We start from the raw sequence: 24,356 nt of genomic DNA, 5'->3' as shown, positions 1-24,356 counted from the left end.
AAAAGTAAATCAGTCTGGTTTGTGTTCTCTGGTTCGTGTTCTTCAGGACAAATATTATTTAGGATGGGCAATTTTATTCAAATGACAGGTTAATGCGAATATCCAATTAGTTTCTGTGGCTCACTACCATGCTGACTATGAATATAATTTAATTGGAATCAATCTAGTCAGAAATTTCAAAAACGGATGTGAATTTGAGTAAGTCTTGAAGCAACAGTAGGTAAAAATAAGAGAGGTTAGTACAATGTTATTTGGAATTATAACTACAAGAGTGTTATTGAATGAATTAATAGAAGAATATGTGTGTGTTCAACCCATTTGAAAATTACTAAAAGCAAATAAAAGATTTTTAAACACAATCTTCAGAAAGATGGTACAGAGTAGCTGATGTACACTACTATGTCTTACAACATGGGGAAATATATTAACACTGGGCAGGACTATATTGCTAGATTAATTTATTATATGACAAAGCAAGGAAATTAATATTTAATGTTTTGTGTGCAATTATCACTAAATCATCATCATCATCTTCCGATACTGTGCAGAAACCTCCGCTGGAGTATACTCACACATTAGTTGTGGTGCATTCAAGTAAGTGCAGACAAAGAGTGCTGATCCTATATACAAGGTGAATGTGCAGCTTAAAAAGATGACTGGAAAGTGGACTGGTTAGGTGAAGGAGACGCCACACACTCTGGACTTGAAGACGTCTAGGGTTGGCGACTCAACAACTTCCTGAGGCAAGGCATTCCACTGACGGATAGTGTCGGGGAAGAAAGAGCCTTGCAGTAAAGCTGTGCAGGAGAATGGAACATGGAATCTCTGAGAGTTGCCCCTGGTGGTGGTGTTTGAGGGTATCAGCTGGCTGTCAGGAATGTCAATGAGATGGTTGACGATTCTGGTACATCATGGTGGCTTTGGAGATTGCTCTTCGTTGTTGTAGAGATTCCCATCCGAGGTCATTCAGCATGGATGTAACACTGCTTTCTCGGGAGTAGTCGTTCATGATGTACCTGGCAGCGCTGCGTTGCACAGACTCAACCTTGGTGATATTTCTCTTGGTGGTAGGATTCCATACGCAGCTGGCATATTCAACAACTGGTCTGACAAATGTATTGTAGCAACGGGTCTTGACGCCACGGGGACAGCAGCTCAAGTTGCGTCGTAGGGAAACCAAGGGATTTCATGCCTTTCTTGCTGGTGCAGTCTGCTTGTCTGTTCCAGGATAAGTTGTCAGTGAATTCAACACCCAGGTATTTGGCGGATGGGACTGCCTCCAGAGGATGGTCATGGATAAAATACGTGGAATTCACTGGCTTGCGGCGTTTGGTAATGCGAAGAAGTTGGCATTTCTCGGGGTGGAACTCCATCAGCCACTTCCTTTCCCATTCTTGCAAGGCGTCAAGATCGTTTTGGAGCTGTGTTGCATCATCGGTGTTGTTAATAATATATATAATTATAATAAATATGATGAAACCATACCTCTCTCAATGATCATGAGAAGATGTGTAACATATTGCTATCTAACACAAATGTATTTTAAGTATATACCGTGGAATGTGGGCATGATGCCTATGGGGGTCAACCCTAAGTAAAGGGTGAGTGAGCGAACTCAAAGATAGCACAAATTGCGTGAGCGTATACAAAAGAGACTTCTCGCTTAAGATGAGTGATGTCGCCAGGTCTGAACGCTGTATCGGTGTCAGCTGAATTCAAGTATGTTTAGTCATTAAGAGAGCACAGGCATGGAATATTCCAATCTAAGTGTTATTAATCTGTGATTTTAATCATATTATGCTCTTTCAAAAGAAATATTACTCAACTATTCTTTCGACCCGAATAAAAATTAATGATATGACAACCCGTCCTTGTTGTTACATTCAACAAATCTTATATTTTGAAGTGCAGAACAGAAGGGTTTTAAAGGTGCAATGTGCAAGCATTCATAAGTTCATCACAGTGCAAAGCTGAAAAATTGTTCGTATGATGCAGTGCAAGCAATAAAAATACAAATCTCAAGTTGTGCAAGATAGTTAGATAGGCAGTTAGTTAGAAAATCTAACAAAAGAAAGTGAAGTTCTATGAAACTGGGATATTGCTGCATAGTGTTATTGTGTAAATTTCTTATTATTGCTTGCAGAGAATATTGGCTAATTCAAAAGTCCCACATCATAACAACAGACCGGTAACCTGATTGGATAAGTACGCTTCACTTAAGGCTGCGTTTGATGGTCTTGAAGGGTCGCAAAGAGAATACAAACCTCCACGTATGTCACTCATGAATAGAGTGTGCGCGCTGACCAGTGCAAGAGATGGCCATTCTTCTCTGGAAGCTAGTGTAAATGTTTAGACTACACAGCCAACATTCAAGGACCACTTTTGGAGGTTTAGATCTAAAATACTTCCCGATTTCAAAGTTGTGGTGCCAACTACTTCAGATTAACCTAACTCATTAGGCCATCGTACAAGGGGTAAATTTTCTATTTCTGAAGAACTCAAGCAGAGTGTTAACATTTCATGGGTTGTGATGAGTTTGAAGCACATCCTGTGTTATTAATACTTTGGGCCTTCAGGCATGCCTTTTCAAACTGCGCAGACCCGTACATTAGGTAGCATGTGAATTGATTTTACAATGTATAGTTACATGTTAATATGTATAGTTGCTTCTAAGCAAATTGGGCATCTTTCAATTAATCAGATAATTGTTCCAAAAATATGAACAATTAAGTATAATTAGTAAAATATAAGTAAATAAATTAAAGAATTCAATTTATGGTTCAGGTTTTTAGTAATAATCAAGTTATATGTAAATTACTTTGAATATGAAAAGAAAGAAAAAAGAAGAACCATTTGAGCATGTCTTTAAATTAATGAGCATTGTCCTCAATCTATAAGCATCATTTCAAATATTAGATTTAATTAGGAAATGTACATGTACAATTCTTGTTCATACAGAGCAATAGCATTTACATACAAGTGGAACATCTCAGTACAAAATTATATTATCCGCAACACAGATCTGATATTCAAATTAACATCAATGTCATGTACTGAAATAGTTTCCAAAAATACTTCTAAAACAGTCACCAAAAATTACCCTCATAACATTTGGAGAGCAAGATGAACTAAACATCTCAAAAAAAGTAACTGACCCACCTTAAATAATGACCATTATTCAAAAACGGGTAATTGTATTCTGCACTTACAATTGTAGCAATTGACAAAATATTGACGTCACAGCGTACATTTAAATCAAAGTAGCCCAAGATTTGAAAGTTGCAGTAAATTCTATTGATTTTGCATTCAGTGTAATGGAAACCTGTGTAATGAAATCTGAGTGTTTTTGTATTGTAAAAATGTATATGTAAGTGCAACCTTCAAATCTGGACCTCACTACATTAAATTGACCGGTGCTTTATTGTTTTCTGGGCTATCGTATCAAATGAGGTGTCAAAATGTGCAGAAATAAATTCTGCTTCCAACGCATTTGACAGATTTGCAATACAGTAGCCTTTTTGAATAATGGCCATTATTTAAGGGGGTTAGTTACTTTTTTGAGATGTTTAGTACAATTACTGAGCAAGAAATTAACAATCAGAGATGCCACTCAGTTTCACTCAAAAAAATGAAAATGGTGAGAAAAGCCTGAAAAAGCACGTGAATGCAGACCAAAAAGCCCCAAAACGAGCTGAAAATAAATAAAACCGCAGGAATTTGGACTCACAAAAAACATGAATTCAGGCTAAAACCTGACAAGTGGCATCTCTGAACAATCAATCATCATTTCACACAGTATCACAGCAAACATAAGGATAATAAAAATGCAAACATTATAATTACTTTAAATATGTATTTAAAAAGGCAGAAGTTAATCCAGGGTCAAGACTGAGCATCAAATAATAACATTTTTCTAACATAGCTACTCTCTGAATTTTTAGGTGATAGGCTAAACCACAGCAATCTAATATAATGCTATGAGCTGTACCAAAGGCAAAAGAGCTTTACAAACAGATAAGAAATAAGCAACAATTTGATTTGTTGTTTTTTTATAATCACTTCAATTGGTTAGAAATTTGGCAGCAGGCACTGGCAGTATTGAATTGCAGCATCTTTAAATCCAAAATGAGTAAGTTTGAATTAAATTATATCATTTGGACTCTTGCTATTTTGATGGACTATGATGCTAAAAATGAACAACATAAAATAACTATAACATTTTAGATGGACGTATCAAATTTGATCCTAAATCTGAAAGCAAACTGGCAATTTGCCATAAATAAGTAACATGACAATATGTAAATGATGTGTAAATAGACGATTGTAAATGATATGTGTAAAGCAAGCAAGCAAGCAAGCAATTAAACAAACAAAAACATGCAAACTCATAACAGCATGCAAAAAATTAATATGAATGTAGCAACATGCTCTACAATTCAGAGGTAAAAGGAATCAAAGTGAAAAAAAAATTGCCGAAGATCAACAAATGTGATTAAAAAAAGTGACAGCTCTACTTTTCAAAATTCTCTGCCTTTCAAGTACTGATTAATCATTCTTTTGGATTAAGTTTCTATTCATGATCTGATTCTCCCAAAATGCACAAGAATCATGGGTTTTATCTAATGTATGCCATGCACCTTCATCGCTTCATTTTCCATCGCTCGCATCTACAGAAATCAAGTCTTACCCTGGATTGGACTTCTAACCCCTGACAATAAAACCTGTCCTACCTCAGTAGTATCATCAGTAGTAGTGGAACCTTCAGGCATGCCACGCGGACCTTTAAGCAAAATATGTGGGCCTTCTTGCTCTTCAGTCTCCGTTGTCGAGGATGCCTCAAAGTCCTCTACACCTTCTTGGTATTTTCTCAACATAACACTGAACTGTTCATGCAACTCTTGCGTATCAAGCCCTGAAATCATGCCAGTGGATGCTAGGCTGCTTACGGAACGTATATCATCATCGGCATTCTCTGCTCCCGATTCGTACTCGTTATCAGATTGGGTGAAACCTAGGGTACTCTCAATTCGAGGTCTTGTGCGGGCGGTGAAAGTGCCCTCCTTCACGAGGCAAAATCAGCAGTAACAGTGAGAAGAAGATGAATGGGGTACAATTGCAATTAGTTTATAGTTTCAATTCAAAGGCAAAAATGCTGCAATACTGCTTGATGTGTGTTAACAATAAATATGCTTACAAAGTGTTAGCAAACAGCACCGCATTGCTATAATTCCCATTTCCAATAAACCAGTTATATGTCAAATAATAGTGAAGGCCATTGCAGCATTTCCTATTCATATTAGTAGCATTTCAATATAATATCCCATCAGCAAGTGAGGGATGTCGTTAGAGTGACCTACAATACAAACATTATCTACAAATGCTGCAAGGTCAAAACCATATCATTGTAGATGCAGCACATGATTCCTTCACTTCACAATTCATCTGAATGGTAGGGCCAATTTGGCAGACTATCCATTAACATAGCAAAATTAACACATACAGTGTATATATAATTTTTTTCAGGCGGCGGATGACATGATCGAGCCGGCAACTCGTGAAACCGCCCGGCCGTATGGCATTTTCCATGTACTCGGTTAGTTTTGTGGGGTTCATTATCGAACCCCAACGGTTTTAGCTTGTATTTATATTATTTATCAACATAGGCCTATTTGTTTGTGATATTTCAAGCGTTTTAAAATTTCAAAATAATCCCATTCAATTACACGGTTGTGATGAAAATTTACTGAATTTAGGGAATGCACGTCATACACCACCTGATTTTTTAAATAGAAACTGTGTTATTTGTGTAGAAAATATTATCAAATTGAATAGCTTTTTTGCTGTAAATGTGGAGCATTTTGCCATGCAATACATACTGCACTGTGCTAATGAACATTGTGTACATGTGTTGCAATGATAAAATTTCAACCTTGACTGTACATGTAGTCATAATGTTTTAAGTGTCCCAAGCATTGAATCAACCTGCCCATGTTATACTGCACAAATCACTAATCACCTTACAACCTGTTATGTTTCTGACAATTTTAATCATAGATATCATTGGGACATTTATATTGGGATGATTCAGGGAAGTATGGGAGTGCAGCATCTAGAAATTAGGGTGAAATAAAAGAGTTACCTCACCCCCACAAAAAATATTAATTAGTGAATATTGTTTATGACCTACAAATTCCAAAAATGGATGAATACCTAATACCTGACCTATCATTTTTCGAAAAGAAAAAAAATCCAATTAATTAAAAAATGAAATTTATTTATGAAAAAAGAAAATCAAGTACAAACACAATAAAATTAAACAATTTGAAAGTGAACCAAAAGCAAAATATAAAATAAAATGGTCTGAAAAAGCCACATTCCATTCCATTCCATTGACTTTGTAACAGATGTTCTTGATTTTTAACATAATGCAACTTAATTTATAATGCTTAATTTTCCTTTGATTATGAACTTTGAACAAATTGTGAGGGGGAATTTGGAAATTTGACTTTGAGATGTAGGTAGTTTCTGGCCAGAGGTGGTCACAAGATACAGAAATAAAGAGGTTGTTTAAAGCCATCTATTGAGCAAATCATAAAATGTATCAAATGAAAAACAAGGGTATCATCATGGCAGTATGCAATGGAAACCAGGGCATTTTGTTGACTTACTTTTTCAAAGTATTTATCCTGATGCAAGTGTTTGATGGAAGCAAGTTTTTCATGTGTAAGTATGTGAAGGTTTGTATTAGCCAACTAGTAAACAAAATTAATTTCTTTTACTGTCTAAAATGTGGAAAAGCAACCTTTCTTTCATTTACACGAAGGATACAACCACCTATCCACCTGTCATTTTGGATGGGCAGTTTGCTCCTGGGACAGGCAAACTTAATGGCTGTGACATGATCTGTGAACTCAAAACAAGAAAAGACTAATACGAGCAATGGCCATTTGAATCGACTGAACCCATTGTTTGTGGTTCAAGGTCAAATTTTGGACATGTAGTTTTGGTGAGAGTTACAGGCACATGTCAAATCTTAGCTAAGACCCCGACCAAGGTTGAAATTTTTCCCAGTTTTTGCACAAATCATTTGATTCTCACAACCAATCTTTACTGTGTAAACTGTCAACATTTACTAATCTTTTCAGCGGAAAAATTGGCAAGGATTGGTGGACAACCCTTATCAAAATTCTAACCCTGTTGACTTTTCTGTTTAACACCCATTGCAGCAAAAAAACAAAAAACTGCAAGCATTTTAGTACAGGACATAATGGTCTCTATCTTTAACATTTAACATTCTTGCGCATGAACATTTATAACAATCTAAATTTTATTCTCTCAAATCAACCTCTGTGACCAAATAATTTGAAATTAGGCTATTATTGACGACAACAGCAACAACAACAGCTACACATAGAGATTACCCATCAAGTTAAACACATTTTAGCTCTGAACATGTATATCACTCCATACAACTGAACAAACAATTTTTGCAAGTGATCTACTACAAAAAACAAACAAACATGCAACTACAGTTATGTTTTGCCCAATCCTTTTTACACATTAAGCGTACTACTAACAGTCCAGCATGTATTATTTTGCACAAGGTCCCATGCACACGCTTGACGTAGCTCGAGTACTATGCGTAAAAAGGATTTGGCAAAACATAATCTCAAACCCCTTGATAGTCTTACACTGATTTTCTTGTTTGGGATTTAGGTTTTTTTTACAACTAGCTAGAGATAGCTGCTTCAATGTCCCCCTGCCTAAAATGACACAAGGGGTGTGGACTGAGTTTGTAAAACTGTGCCATGAGTCATAAACCCATCACACCTGACTGCCTGGCAAATAAACAGATTTTTTGCTTTATTAGGGAAACTTTAAATAAAAGAAAGCTTTTTTACTTGTGGGATTAAAAAATTAGTTTAAATTTGGCAAACCTACTACTTGTTGCTAATGTTATTTAAGATAGATCAGAAATGTTACGTAAATTGTGTTCTGCACTCCATATGCAGTCCATGGCCCACTTATATCCCCGGCTGCACAGCAGACTGACAATAATTTACAGATACAAAAAACAAAGGAACAACTGATGTAGTGATCTATTACTAGACTTACAGTGGTTGCCTCAGAAATATCAGATCTTGCGTCCAAGTTGATTGAAGTGCTACGAGCTGCTGATGATGCAAAGGACTCCCCAGAGTTCTGACTGTTGTGACTGTTACGTCCACTGTCTAGTGGAAATTGAAGATCACCCTCGCCGCTGCTTTCCTCAGCAAGCATGCGCTCCAGCAGTGCAAGGTAACCTTTTTCTTGGTCCTATGTGGAGAGAGGAAAAATGCAGACAAGTTATCTAACCGAGGACAAAAGCACAGTTCACATTTTTAAAAGCCTAACCAGGAACTTTTTGTCTATTTTTTTCACACTGTTAAAATTTTGCCTTAGCACAAAACCATCACGCAAGAAAAATGTATAAAAGTGAGAAAAAACAAAAACACAATAACTAATTCACCTCAATATTTTGATTCAAAGTGCAAAGGAAATTTGCCTGGCATTTTATTATTTGATCACCTTATTTTAACACAAATGTCTTGTTGGCTTTACACGCTTACCTGTAGATGTTCACGTAATCTGAGTAGTTTCTCCACCTGTTCATCCCCAGCTCCGCCATCTGTTCTGCTTTTTTCAAGGTTGCTCATCATTGTACTGGCTTGCTTGATATAATCCTACACAGAATTCATAAAATATCAAAAATACAATTATCAAGAAGTAGTGATTTTGATTTGATGTCCAACAGGCACAAAAATACAGACAGACTGTACAACTACAAGACTAGTGTCAACACTATTCTAATTTAAAGTAATGCATAAAAAAATTTATTTACATTCTTAGAATTAAACAATTTAAATAACTGATATGGCTTACAACTTACTGTTACCCAGCAAACACCAAACGATTTACAGAAAAGGTTTAAATGTCAGGTTATATAAAAGGTATAAAATGTTTCAATAATATTCAGTTTGTCAACAAATATTTTGCAATAACATTTTTAAATGTTGTAGTATTTTTTTATATACCGGGTACAATGTTTTAAAAATGTTTTCATAACATTTATATAACCCAACATTTAAATATTATTAGAACATTTTGACCAAACCCAAAACATGTTTATAACATGTTTACAACTTTCAAAAAATATTTTTGTGCTTGCTGGGTACATTCCCAATCAGGTTGAAATCATTATGAGTCAAACATCACATTTCTGTACCATATCATCTATATTAAGTTTTTATTTGAAATTAGAACACCGGTTGTCTAGAATCAGGAAGTACATGAACATTTCAGGTGCAAAATATAAAATACACCAATAGCTGCCTTGTGCGTATGTTTGTTTACATTGTTGACTGGAAGTGTTAAATTTCATATACTACTGTATATATTTCAGGCTCAGCTATGAATACCATATTATTATAATTAAGCTGTAGTGCCCCTCCTATAAAAGCAATTATGGATATCTCATAATAAACAATACTAATACAAAAAATATAGAAGGCAGCTTTTAGATTATCACATTTCCCATCTAAATCTTCAAATGTGGATACAAACAAATTAGACTAGTCGAGTTCCTCTGTCCAATAGACAGGTGTTAATAAATCTACATGCTGGTTTCATGATAAATATCTCCCTTATAAATAGCACTTAAATACCAAACAAGCCTGATAAATTACTCACCCTTATTTGCATTAATCTAGCCACTATTTGGTTTCTGTCAGGCTGTAAAAGAAAGCAAACAAAAAACAATTAAATTATCAATCTAGTACTCTGATATGTATTCACCAAATGACGCCATATCCTCTTTTTAACTATCTGTATACTATAAATTATAATGAAATTTATTCCATAAGGTGGCATGCAATGCACATCCAATACTACTTTAAGAATTTTTTAATGACCATGGCCATAAATGACTCCAGTAATGATTTACTTTTAAATAAAATGAGTTTCTTCTTAATTCAGCGAATGTAATATTTTGTTTTCTACTTTTAATTTCCCATTTCTAACTGAAATTCCAATTTAAACAGGAAAATTCTCATACCTGTAGTCTTTGTCAAGCAATAAATCTTACCAATTCATTCAGCAAGTTTGCATCTATACCAGCTGCTGCATTTCTAGATGGCCCATTAGGAGCAGCAGAGACAGCCCCAGCTCTTGCTTCATCCTGCTGATGACTTAATGGTCCATTCATGAGGGCTACTGCAGGTCTCTTGGTGTCTTTACGTGTGTTATTGACTGCTACACCTGTTGCTCCTGAGGCTCCCCTGGCTTGACTGTCAACACTTTGCTGCTATGAAAGACAATGGAATATATATATGATCTGTCAGCATTTTGACTTAAATGCTATGTGTTATATTAATTATAGTATTCTACTTAAAATTGAGATGGAAGCTCCAAATTCCAAATATGCCCTATATTGGCACATGAAATGAGGATATTGGCATCAGAGCACAAAATAATAGCGGCATACAAAATATTATGAAATTGTTGACATAATTTGGACAGTATCAGTCAAGGCTGAAAAGTATCAAATTTGGCCAAATTATCTCAAAAAAGTACTAAGCCAAGACAGCTTTCTTTCCACTTTCCACTCTAGGTACCGTAACTTAGAACCCATATAGTGACAGGTCATAAAATTGAAAAGTGGCCATGTTAGAAATCGCATAATCCACTTCATCTGTATTCAGGATCTGGAGATTTATGATGAGGGTGGAACGTTGTGAAAAAGAAGCCCTGGAAATATACACACACTTTTGAAAAGCATACCTCATCCATATCACTGAAAAGAAGTTGTTGTTTCAATGTTTCCAGCTCAGCTCTCTCTCTAACAGATCCAACAAACTTGGTTCGTGGATATGTGGCTGGTGTATGCTGACGTCCTTCATCTGAGCTATTGTGGCCAGCTGTAGGAGTATGGCTTTGGTTTGGCACTCTCTTATCTCTGTCCTTGTTCTTGGTTTTGGTCTTTTTAGACCGTGGCTCAGGCAATGAAGAAGAATCGGCAAAGGTTGCACTTGGTTTCCAGTTCCACTATTTATACAGGGAATAGCAGTGAATGAAATGACAATTACCACTCTACACATCAGACCTAAACTGTGCACACATGAAGTATCTTTACATAATTTAAAGTTTTAAACACTAACAAGTAATGGGTAAATCAGGGACATCTTTTGGAATTTGCAGGATAGCTCTTCTGGAGCCTTCAAGGAGAGCTGAACGAGCATTTGCAATAGAATGTAAGGAGAGAATGGTAAACTAAGGAGAGCTAAAATCACTCTCCTATATCAGATTTAAGGAGAGCAGTAGAGAGCGATTGCTCTCACTCTCTCAAAAGGCAGTCCCTGGTAACTTATAAAAATCCAAATTGTGTTTTTAACTGACGCAATATCTTATCTGCACTTTTGACATCTCTTTGGATCTGTTGCGAATTCTACAAGCCGAGTTACCAGCATTTGAATAGGTGAAGGTTAAATTATAAATGACAAAATGGCCTTTAAGAGAAAAGATTCTAACAAGCGGGACAAATAAAAGACATAACACATTTCCCAGCTAGAAATATCACTGGAAATTCTGGATTTCAAAAAGTGCTACCGGTAGCATTTTACTGCATGTATTAAATTACATCCCAGCAAACATGAAGAAATATTTACATTTTGAGTTATTTATAGGGACAATTTTTATAAAGGGTAAATATTTTAATAACATTCAAAAACATTTTTGAAAACTTGCTGCAAAACATTGATAACCAATTCTAACATAATGTTATTTAACTTTTAACTGTTCACTAATATTTTGCAAAAATGTGAACATGTTTGCCAAAAATAGTTAAACATTTTGACATTTTTTTGAAATGTTGTTGACAATTACTGGTTGCAGTGTTTTTCCCTATAAAATGTTTTCATGATCATAATACATGTATCTAGACATGTAAATGTTATTAAAACGTTTTGACCAAAACTAAAACACATAAATATTTTTAATATAACATTTTCACAAACATTTTTGTGTTTAGTGTTATTTTTTGGCACCAAGTATCATCTTGAACATTTTATAGTACGGTATCATAACAGTAACATTTCACATCTTACATAGTTATTGGGCTTGTCATCATCTTTCTCCCCAATCCAATTGAAACGGAAGATGTCCTCCACACTGGTTGGTGGTTGTCTGCCACGTGCAGATGCTCCATTACCAGGTCCACGGACACGAGGCTCTGATTGACTGTTCCTTACGATGGGTACTCCCCCTGTAGCCATTATTGCAGTCTGCCTATAGATTACAAATGTACAAGAGAGTGCACATGAAGTTAATCTGTAAAAAAAAAACCTTTAATTCACGAAGTTGTAATAATTCTTCTCCAGGGTCAATTGTCATATGGTCGCATGTCATGAATTGGTCATCTTTTGTGTAACATAATGTAAAATGAGGAAAATATCACCAATTTTGATTCACTTCAACACAAATTTTAATAAATACATTTTAGACCATTAAAAGTATATATTTCTGGAAAGCTTATATTACAAGGATGCCGAATCAACAAAGTATAACATCATAATACAGGGTGGGTAAGAAATATACAGGGTGGAACATCAACAAAATTAGCATCTTTCTTGTCACAGTGAACCCCATATTTTTCTTTTCTGAAAGTTATGTAGCTCAAAATAAATATGGATTCAGAAAGACATTTCATGGGCCCTTCAAACAAATTAGGAAGAAAGAGTTTGGTATCCCTTGTGTTAAACATACAGGGTGGTCAAAAATTGTAAAATAATTTTACAATTTTTATGACATTATCAATCAAAACTTTTTTCCTCCATTTCTGGCACTAAAACTAATAGCATAATTGAATTCCTCATCAAATTTCCTTAAAAATATACATGCACTTTTGAATAAGCAGGATGACTCGGGCAAGAGATGGGCCATTTAGAAATGTTAGAGCATTACGTGCACACTTTGTACAGTAACATATAGGAAAAACTGTCTTAATTAGCATTTAATTAGGCAATTAATTAGTTACATCTTTTGATACAGTTGATCTACTATGAGGTAGATCTACAATCCAGGATGATATACAGGGGTCGCGCTAAGTTGCGTTCTTGCGCGCCACGCGCATTTTTTTAAGTTTGAGCGCATCTATTCATTTTTGCATACCAGTTCGGGGGTTTTCATGCGCGCAGAAAAATGAAAACATGTGAAAGAAAAATAAAAGCTTCGATCTCCAATATTTACGACCTGTCCAGAAATTATGTAACATAAAATGCAATAACATAAATGTTGATGTGAAGTCGCCGTAGCATTGTAACATAATTTAAAAATAAAAATAAAATACACACCGCCAGCGTAATTTAACACAGATTGTGATATTGTCTAGAATCACTGATGAGTTTTATTGCAGTACTGAATGACTACACGCACGTGAGTTGGTAATTTCTAATTCTAGGGATCTGTAAGAAATGCTTCAAGGGTGGTGTGTAGATATATGTCCGCGGTGAAATTTACGAGGCCGTAGAAGAAAAAAGTGACAAAAATTTGCCCTTGAATTATGTTTTATAGTCAAAATACTCCAGTAATTCAATAAATATCATGCTATTTGGCCTAAACTTGAACTCATTTGCAATGAAATGTCATTTTTTATTGAGTAAATCATGGCTTTTTCACTCGTGACATGTGACTTGCAATGCTGTTGAATTCTGCACTTTGCAAGTTGAACTGCATTTTATGGAATTCGCTGAACTTTTATGGCATAAAGCAACACTTTTATAGCAAGTACACTGCGTGGGAACTTTCTTTAAAAGCCAGATAGTTGGTTAATAGCGAGAATCACGGCGTGAAAGGGAGATCGCGTTTTTGCCAGGCCTTAACTATTTACACATCATAACCAAAATCACAAAATCTGATACTGATATATTGAAACGCTGAGACGAATATACCTATTCGTCTCAGTTGAAACGGGCATTCAATACTTGACTAGAGATTAGAGAACCCCTCATTTTAGGATTTGAGCGCATATTTTAACACTTTCAGGGGGTTCAGGGGTTCTGAGAACCCCTGGTTTTAAAACCTAGTGCTACCCCTGATGATATATGTGCAATTTGTGGTCCATGCTAGTTGTACTTTTTAAGATTCAAAGGTTTGAAGTTTGCCATATTTTCACAACTTTGTGTACAACCCTATGGGGCTCCCCTGCCCCAGCTCCCCTGCCCCGGCTCCCCCATTGACACATCTTACATATTGAAATATAAATCTCAAAGTAGTTGTCCAATTGACTTGGGGTTTTTGTATTTGACAAAGAACATAATTATCTACAAAATGACACCAAACTTTCTACAATAGGTACTATACTTTTAGTATTTAAACCAAACTTGAAGTGTGAAGAAAGCATTTTCATGTTACAGCTCCTCCATTTTTGGGTGACCTATTAGCAGACATGCCAACTTTGAAATCCAGATTTCCGTACTCAGAAGAACAAAAATCCGTATTTTGCACCCCAAAACCATATTTTTTAAATATGTACTTTTTGCATACCTGCCAACCCCAGAAACCCCAGAAGTAGAACACATAATTGCGAGGGAGCACTTGTATGACCGAGCACGCAACGGCCGGGGTCCACGGGCCCACCTTATTACGAATTTGCAATCAAATTTGGCAATACCAAAGAACCATTCCATCAAAGTAATAAATCAATACAGAAAGATGCTTCCTTCACGAGTTATCACTCATTGAAAGTGCTACTTTGCTATACTTTACATGGAAAGCGGCCATCTTAAAGTCGTCATATTTCCCTAATTACATGATTGATCAAGCTGATGTTTGGATATGTGATGCACAGTTGAAAATTAATTATTAAAAGATTTGGTGACCTCAGTCGATCTTTGACCTTGTATGTGACCTTTGACCTCACGAAATTGGATCAAGTATGTAGACCAAACAAATTGATATATTTCTGGAAACATTGGGTTTTGTTACTTCTAATGTTGTTAGAAGCATGCTTTGTTAAAACTTTCAAGTTCAGAAAATCATTGATCATCATCATCATTATAGTATCAGTCGGTAGGCTAACATCGGGTTTTGTTCATGTTTTCAAAAAAAACCCAAAAAAAACCAGTTTAATGCCAATGTCAATTAGAAGACTGTACTGGGTAGGCCTATAACAGTTATCTATGCATGGTTAAAGAAAAATATTAAAAATATTAATGTGCCACTGCGTGCACCATTGATAAAACAAAGTTGGAAAGCATCTTGCAGGCTTATTCTTTTGCATACCTAAATAGTTAACTAAATACCTCCAGAAGACATAGCATGTGTAGCAGTTAGATGAAGATGCTTAATAAAAAATATTAATGTGCATGAAAAATCCGCAAGTCAGGAGAAAATTATTTCGGAAACCATCTTGTAGGCCTATAAATATTTCTTTAATGTGCATGTATCGTATGCGAAAGTCGGAAGTAAAAGGAGGTCGGAAACCTTCTTGTAGGCTTATTCTTTTGCACCAATAGAGCTAAATAGTTAACTAAATACATTCAGAAGACATAGCATTAGGTGGTTAATAAAAATATTAATGTGCATGAAAAATCTGCAAGTCAGAAGAAAATTATTTCGGAAACCATCTTGTAGGCCTAATAAATATTTAATGTGCATGCATGGTGCGAAAGTCGGAAGTAAAAGGAGGTCGGAAACCTTCTTGTAGGCTTATTCTTTTGCACCAATAGAGCTAAATAGTTAACTAAATACATTCAGAAGACATAGCATTAGGTGGTTAATAAAAATATTAATGTGCATGAAAAATCTGCAAGTCAGAAGAAAATAATTTCGGAAACCATCTTGTAGGCCTAATAAATATTTCTTTAATGTGCATGCATGGTGCGAAAGTCGGAAGTAAAGAGAGGTCGGAAACCTTCTTGTATGCTTATTCTTTTGCACCAAAAGAGCTAAATAGTTAACAAAATACCATCAGAAGACATAGCATTAGGTGATTAATAAAAAATATTAATGTGCATGAAAAATCTGCAAGTCAGAAGAAAATTATTTCAGAAAGCATCTTGTAGGTCTAATTTTTTAATGCGCATGCATCATCAAAAGTCGAGAGAAAAACGATGTAGGCAACCACTTTAACAGACCAAGAAAGTGGTCAAATGATACCAGTAATTCAGTCGGTAGTCTAATCTTGCAAGTGTTTATCTTTTTAAGACACAACATTTTATTATTTTGCTTAAAATTCTGGAATTCCGTATTTTTTTGGGGGTGACCGTACTACCGTATTTTGCATGTTTTACCGAATAAAATACAGTGAAACCGTACTAGTTGGCATGTCTGTATTAGTGACATGCGACCATATCAGTTTGAAAGCTAGTTTCCATAAATGTATCAATGTTTTCTTCAACTTGTTCTACATCTTGTAATTCTATAGTTTCTGGACAATCTGAACTTCCAACTGTTGGTGGTATTTTTGGTTTTGCGCCTGAGCTAAAATCTGTAACGCCAAGAGCATCTCTGACAAATTGAGTACCGTTTATACTAAAACCTTCCTTGTTAACATTTTTAGCAATAGTGCTTGGTTCAAAATACTAGGGTCCCTAACGCATGTCAGAGGAGTTTTTTATAATGGACATATAGGTGTTTTGTCGTTGGGTCTTTTATAAAAGCAACTCTATAACTAATTGATGCATCTGGGTTTACATCCCCATCCAAGTTGTTTAACTGACTCATAAAAACTCTTTTGCTCTTTGGTTTTCCATAGAACTAAGCTCCGTGTCAGACACATCGGGTAATTCACTTAATGGTTTGTCAAGTCCTGGTTTAAAATTTTCAATTCCAAGCCCAAACCAGTCAAATTTTGTGCCTATTTTTGCATTTTTCTCAAAAATTAAAGTGCATTGGTGACAAGTAAGATATGTATATTATAGGGGCAATGACTACAACTACTGCACTGAACATTTTATTTCAGCACAGACAGCAGTTGGGGTTACAGTCAAAAATGAGGGAAAACCAATATTTGATCAATAAATCAATAACTACTTGTCTTGAGTCACTGAAATTTCAGTGCAGTAACTGGATTCCTTGCCCCTATACAGTACGACGTCCAACTCGCGATTTGACCGTTAAAGGTCAAGTTTTTACGATGCGAACTTCGCATTGACGAACTGAGCCCTCGTGGGTATCAAGATCGATATATTTTCGCGCGTCATAAGCGGGTTTACTTCTCTAATCGATTCTAAAAGGTCAGATTGATTGTTTTAAACCGGGTTTGTTTTAAAATAAACCTAGTTATAGGAACTTTCTTAATATATATCTGGGATTAACCTTGCTAATCCGGTTATACACACATCCCCTCCAGGAGGGGCGTCCGATCCTGTACTGGTACGGTGGTATTTACGATTGTTTACGCTAAGTTGATTAGAATATTTCTTGTCTTATCCCTGTGAGCCTAAATTACATGCATGCATTTGTTTCATTAGTATTTTAGGCAACTTTTGATTGTAAAACCGTTAATGAGCAAGATACGGATTGTAGAGAAAAAGTGTCTCAAAATTGAGCAAAATTCGCACACGTGCATGACATGTGCGCTATGATATGCTCTTTCACATGTGTTGTCAGTGCACGAATATGGCGATTCGCCGAACAACGATTGTACTGTAACATGATTGGTAAGCTTATACATGTATTAAATAGCCATAAACTCACTGCTGCATTACATCAGGTATTGTCATGATTGTTTATTAAGTAATTTACAATGCTGATCCTGATGGCCATTATGTCAATTTTTCGATAATTCTGTCGGGTCAATGACAAGTTCTGAATGTCGAATGTCAATCAAACTCAAACAAATTCAACATATTTATACCAATTCATGAATTACCATGTCCATGTATTATGATACGAGACAAGATCCCAGCATAGCATTCAGCTGCTATGACCTAAATCCTAATTTTACTGACTTTTCATTTGGTTTGCTCTTGCCGTCTTGGACTTCATGACTTGGTACAATATTCGAGAAATCTACAATGTATCTACATGTACTGTCAAGTGGACGTGTGTACAACTCCTGTTACTTTCGTGATTCGGTGACCGTTTGTAATACAAGTAGACAATTCAATTCATTCAATCGTCACCAATTTTCAAATATATTAAATTTAAAACAATTCTTTGTGAAGTTATCGAAATAACGTTTTGACTGTTTTAATTATGTTTTCATTATAAATGTCACAAAGTATTAAAGGCCTATTCAGTGATCCCAGCGAAAGTGTAAAAAAATTAAAATTGTTTATAAATTGCTTTAAAAGTGAAGGATAAGGCATTCAAATTGTCATTTGGTATTTTTGAAATGAAAAATTTTGCAAAAAACAAAAAGCAAACAGCAATATTGAAGAAGTTGAAGCCCCATTCAAATACATGTAGCTAATTTCTGTACTGAGAGTACAGAAATTACAGATTCATGTAAATGCCTTTATTTTGTCGTAAATACACAGCTTTCGGCTGAACCACTAGCAGGCTATGTCACTATGTCAGCACATCTATGACAATGACAAAGGTACCAAAATATGTACTGTATACACGCCTCGGGCATAAACAGCGATCATGCCCTCAATCCTATGAATGAACCCCTAATTTAACATTTCAGAATAATTTGCACAGTAAATTTTTCAGGAAGCCAACTAGCTCCTTTTCTTGTTTTTAAAATTGTTCTTTCTGGTTTTTCTGTCCTCCAGAAAATGATGTCAACCATCGACCAAGGATGTGTGGATTTGTCATGTCTCTCTGAAGACTTGTCACTGCAATTTCCGCTTCAGCTCCATCAAGATGTTCAGCAATCACCAACGCTCATATTTTTGATCAGACTATAATTGAACCTTTAAAGACTGACTCGTCTATTCGCTTCGTCTGGCATGGATCATAACCATGGATTTTTATTGCGGATTTACTGTTCATGTGATTATTTGTCTCTATTTCCAGAAACAAAACTGGGACAATGGAGATATGCGATATAAAGTCATTTACATGTATTTACATGTAGACAAGCAGTTTTACTGCTAAAAGTTATCTTCACTGATTACAGCATCTTGACTCGCAACATTTTAGAAAGTTCTTGTTATCATCCAGTAGCTAGCAGACTTCCCTTTCACTGCGAGAAAGTTCTTTGCGAGTTTCCGGTATCTAATATGAATTTTACATCCGTGGCTAGAGTGTAAAAGCTTTACCGATACCGGAACTGAAATAGCACTACTTTTTGGTGCCAAGTATATGCGGTAGACTCTTGCGTGATTTATCGTACATGTAGTAGGGTAGTGCAATTTGCAATTAAGATGCAACTAATGTACAGAACAATCCTGTACATTATTAACTGTAATACTAATAGTAAGGCAAAAAAAAAAAAAAAAGGTTTGTCTCATGAACCCGCACAAGCATAAGTATGTGAAAGCGATACAGCTGTTTGTCACGCGCTGACCGCCTTTTTTAAAGGTTTTTTTTTGTTTCCCCCGATTTTTCCGGTGCCCGATAGTTCGACCAACGTAGTAAAAATGAATTCCTCAATGTCAGAAAACCATCGAAAATGTCAGGCAGCGCCAGTATGCCATTAGTGTTGCAGATAGCCCGTAACCCACACCGTAGCCTCAGTCTCGCTAGTTTCACGCCATCCTTGCAACGGCACGGAGCGTAAAGCCGACGAAGCAAAGTGGATGCAATATAAAAGGACTAAGCCTACGGAGAACTCTGCGATCGAGTGAAGCCATGTTGTTTTCATAAATTTTTGTATTTTTTGTAGCTGTTTTTAACGAATTTTTTACCGTTTATTTCAACATGATTGTTCGTATTCAGTATAGTTAAAACAGGGGGACTGTGCTGAGGAATTGGGCACTGCATCGGTGCGCCGATTCGGTTACTCTGAATGCCCTAAAAATGAGTTGGTGTCGGGTAAGGCTCGAAGCTGTAACCCGTATTTTCCGGCAAGAATACTTGATACTTTACTTGATTACAGAATATTAACATTGTAAATTTGTTGCTTCTCTTTCATTGTAAGACCACTTGTAGTTTTCCAATACCTGTCTTGTGATTTTCATTTGTCTCAGGCTAAAAAAAAAACAAACAAAAAAACAAATGCATTAGCATAGCTTCTAAACCAAAAAAAAAAAAAAAAAAAAAAAAAAAGCATAGCACTTAGCTTTTTTGGCAAATGTTCGTGAGACAAACCTTTTTTTTGGCCTAATACTATTATTTACTATAAATATGCTATATTGTATTGTCCATTTGGCTCCCTCAAGACAGTGATGTTTGCACTTTGACATACGTTGCAGGTGTACAGATGTAGCGCTTTTGATCGCAAGCATGTACATGTAAACGCACTCAATTCATCTCACGCGAGTTAATACTACACGCACTAGAGCATGCACTGATTTTACGATCTCGAGCAAGCCAAATGGATCCCTACAGTGTTAAGATGGATCAAATGAAATCTCTGCATTACTGATCAATTATTTTCCAACAAGCTATCGAGCTAACGGTCTTTTCTCAGATCTATCACATTTTCAGTATATTAACTCACTTTGGGTCACAATGATAGGTACATAGATGGGGTACAGAGCTTAAAGGATGGGGTATGAGCATTTGGACAGTATTTTGTGGGACATGAGCAGGGACAAACGATTTGCGCGGAACTTTTTTTCCGCACAATCTCCACGCAATTGGCTATTTTTTTTCCTATGGGCATTTGCATTGAAAAAAAGTTCCGCACAATCTCCGCAAGCAATTGGCCATTTTTTTCGCGCAAATCATTTGTCCCTGGACATGAGAGCACATCAGACATCGAATTGCATTTTGAATACTGAAGAATGTCGTTCTGATATCAAATAATTTTTGATTTTTTTTTTTTGAAATTTGCAATTTTTAAAAATCTGATGATGTACTTAAACTTAAAGTCAGGCATGAGAATTTTCAGGTTTAAGCCTGAATTCAGGCTTTTTTGTTGTCAAAATTTCAGCACTTTCTTTTAATTTCAGCCCGTTTTGGCCTTTTTTAGCCCAATTTCACGCACTTTTTCAGGCTTTTTTTCAAACACTTCAGGTTTTTTCATGGATGATCATTCTCATGCCTGTAAAGTGTATGTAGCTGGGATGAAAACCCAACGATAAATTGAAAATTTTTTGTCCTTTCGTATTGAAGATACAGATTTTTCCCCAAAACACACAAAAAAATATATGTCTTTTTGGGCAAAAATGTATGTCTCCAAATATGAAAAGTCAAAATTTTCAATGGATCGTCTTCTTTTCCTTCCAGCTACATACATTTTAAGTACATATAACTAGATTTATATAAAGTTAACATCAAGGACTGTTATATCAAAATTTTTAAAAATATCAAATTTTGTCATAAAATTTGTATTATATCGTGAATTTTAAAAAATGAAAATTATTTGATATCAGAATGACATTCTTCGTACTCAGAATTCAATTTGATATGTCTGATGTGCTCTCATATCCCACAAAAAATACTGTCCAAACGCTCATTCCAGAGCCCTTAAGGTCCATATACTCCAAATATTTGATATAGAAGATTCCTTCAACAAGTATTTGTTATGCAATCTATTTCAATTCCCCGGTACATGTAATTCTATCTTTTAACAAAATAATGTTAGTTGACCGAAAATCAAAATTTATGTTGGTTGATTGATATATATTATTGATTTTACATAATCAAACATTCATTATAAATTAAACCTTTGGCTGCAATAGAATAGGATTTTATTAAATAACAAATACAATGTTGCATCCAATATTCTATGTCAAATAAAAAGTAATTGTTAAATTTATTGTTTGTCTTTCAAAATTTATTTAGTGATAATTACAAATATTTATTATTATTTTTGTGTATAATGTACTTTATGAGATTATATACCGTACTGACTGGTATAGTCCCACCCCGTTTTGGGGTGAACATTTTTCAAAATTGGGGTGGGACTATACTCAATTTCGATTTTTTTTTTTTTTTTTTTTTCGGTTTTGGAGTGTCCCTGGACCTAAACCTAAATGGTAAGATCATTAATGGTTGATTAAAAAAAAAAAATTTAAAATTTAAAATTTTTAATTGTAGGCCTATGTGTTTTGAATAAATTTGTATACAAATTCAATGCATTTTGAATTCATAATAGAGTATGACATGAGTACAAATTTATTCAAAACATATAGGCCTAAATTTTTTTTAATCAACCATGAATGATCCTAACATTTAGCTCCAGGTCCAGGTACACTCCAAAACCGAAAATATTTCTCAGAATTTTTTGAAACTTTGGGGTGGGACTTTACTCGAAGGTGGGACTATACTCGCGTCAGTACGGTAATTTATGTTGCAAAATACAGGAAACTTGTTAACACGAAATTGCTGGGGCTAATGAATTAAGTTTGTGGCATCATGAGTTTATTTATAAACTTGAGACTCTAAAATCACTGTTATCAGACATTTTGGTTAAGAGTGTGTTAACAAGTTTCCACTGTATAAAAACTTTTCAGATCTATTGTTTTATATATTATTAGAATTAATTTCACTTGCACATTAGTCTTGTTATTACTAATATATAATTTACACTAACAAATCATAAAGAATCATACGTGCCAAATTAAGTTATATGATTTGAAAGCTCTCAATTTTTGGTTTGATTTATTTCAGAAATTCATTAAACAAAATTAATTTGATACCTTATTATACATGTATATAGCTAATTTCTTTAGGCAAATGCATTTTTTTAAATTTCAGAATCCAAAATCCATTCCATATAAGAATTTTTTTTAATCAATTTGAAGTGCTGGAATACAATACAATGTTTACACCAAATTGTGGTTTCATCAAATTACAAATCCCTAAATATCTAAATGAGAGCAAGGAGTAATTTAGAAATGGAGAGGGTGGGATGGTAAAACAGGAATGGGAAGGAATGGTAAGACTAGAGGGGATCAATGGGTAGGGATGGTAAGACAGGAAAATAGTGAGGAATGGTACGACGAATGGGGAGGGATGCTGCAACAGGAATGGGGAGGGATGGTGTGACAGGAATGGGTAGGGATGGTACGACAGGAATGGGGAGGGATGGTGTGACAGGAATGGGTAATGGTGCGACAGGGATGGTACGACAGGAATGGGGAGGGATGGTGTGACAGGAATGGGTAGGGATGAATGCGACAGGGATGGTACGATAGGAATGGGGAGGGATGGTGTGACAGGAATGGGTAGGGATGGTACGACAGGGATGGGCAGGGATGGTGCGACAGGAATGGGGAGGGATGGTGTGACAGGAATGGGTAGGGATGGTGCGACAGGGATGGGTAGGGATGGTACGACAGGGATGGTACGACAGGAATGGGGAGGGATGGTAAGACAGTAATCAATGGAAATGGATTGTAAGATAGAAATGGAGAAGGGTAATATAGAAATGGAGAGGGGGTAAGACACAATTCACCTTTCGGGAAATACCATAAGCCTTTGTGGGTAGACCTCTGATGTTGTCATGCCGATGTACACATTGTTACTGCGCACTTCATGGCTTTCAAATGCACAGTAACGATGTTCGCTAAATGATGTACACATTGGCGTGGTGTCAAAGGACCACATCTCAGGTCTACATGCAAAGGCTTATGGGATTTACCAAAAATGTGAATTGGATAGGTGTACATGGAGGGTATGACAATGAAGACTCATTTCAGAAAAAGTGTTTGTTTTATATGTGGTGCATAATTGTGGTATTAAATGGCATGTGTATGCAATCTAAAGAATTGAAATGTATTATAAATAATGATGACTTGTGTAACCCTTATCTTCAGATATGGTACTTGAATTTGTGCTTTTTTTGTAGTACAAACTTTTGTTGATACAATGTGGTGCATAATGGTGCATGGTGGTATGAAAAATGGTGAATGGTTTGTAGATGATATGACGATTTATGATACCGTCATCTTCAGTAATGGTACTTGAATTTGTGCTGTTATGTCGTACAGACTGTTTGTTTACAATGTGGTGCATGGTGGTATTAAAATGGTGAATGGCTTGTGTATTATGCAAATGCAAAGAATTGTAATGTATTGTTAATACAAAGTGAAATGTAAATGTATAAGAACATGTCCCTGGCATAGCGGGTGGTCAAGAGCATGAACCATTGATATGAATGATACAATTACCTCAAAGAATTGGAATGGTATTAGTCATCAAATGGAGACATGCTAAAACCCAAAATACATTTGTATTTTTGAAAATGTGCTACTTGAATTCAAATGACATAAACTGTCATGATAGAGTGAATTTTAAGTGATAAGTGTAATGTTTAA

The 24,356-nt window shown here is 35.5% G+C and overlaps 1 protein-coding gene across 1 annotated transcript in view; it reads right to left on the bottom strand.

Annotated features, from left to right (window-relative positions):
• LOC140160227 (uncharacterized) overlaps positions 1–24,356 on the bottom strand; it is a 66,683-nt gene that overhangs the window by 34,129 nt on the left and 8,198 nt on the right. Inside the window, 7 exon segments of the mRNA XM_072183504.1 lie at positions 4,731–5,060; positions 8,116–8,316; positions 8,610–8,723; positions 9,730–9,771; positions 10,124–10,342; positions 10,819–11,082; positions 12,141–12,321. Of these exon segments, the coding sequence (XP_072039605.1) occupies positions 4,731–5,060; positions 8,116–8,316; positions 8,610–8,723; positions 9,730–9,771; positions 10,124–10,342; positions 10,819–11,082; positions 12,141–12,308 (1,338 nt within the window). The 5' untranslated portion in view covers positions 12,309–12,321.

This window comes from Amphiura filiformis, chromosome 9 (genome assembly GCF_039555335.1).
Source record: "Amphiura filiformis chromosome 9, Afil_fr2py, whole genome shotgun sequence".
In the NCBI taxonomy this organism is placed as follows: Eukaryota; Metazoa; Echinodermata; class Ophiuroidea; order Amphilepidida; family Amphiuridae; genus Amphiura; species Amphiura filiformis.
Note: the sequence above shows the minus strand (reverse complement) of the source record. Positions and strands in the feature narration are given on the sequence as shown.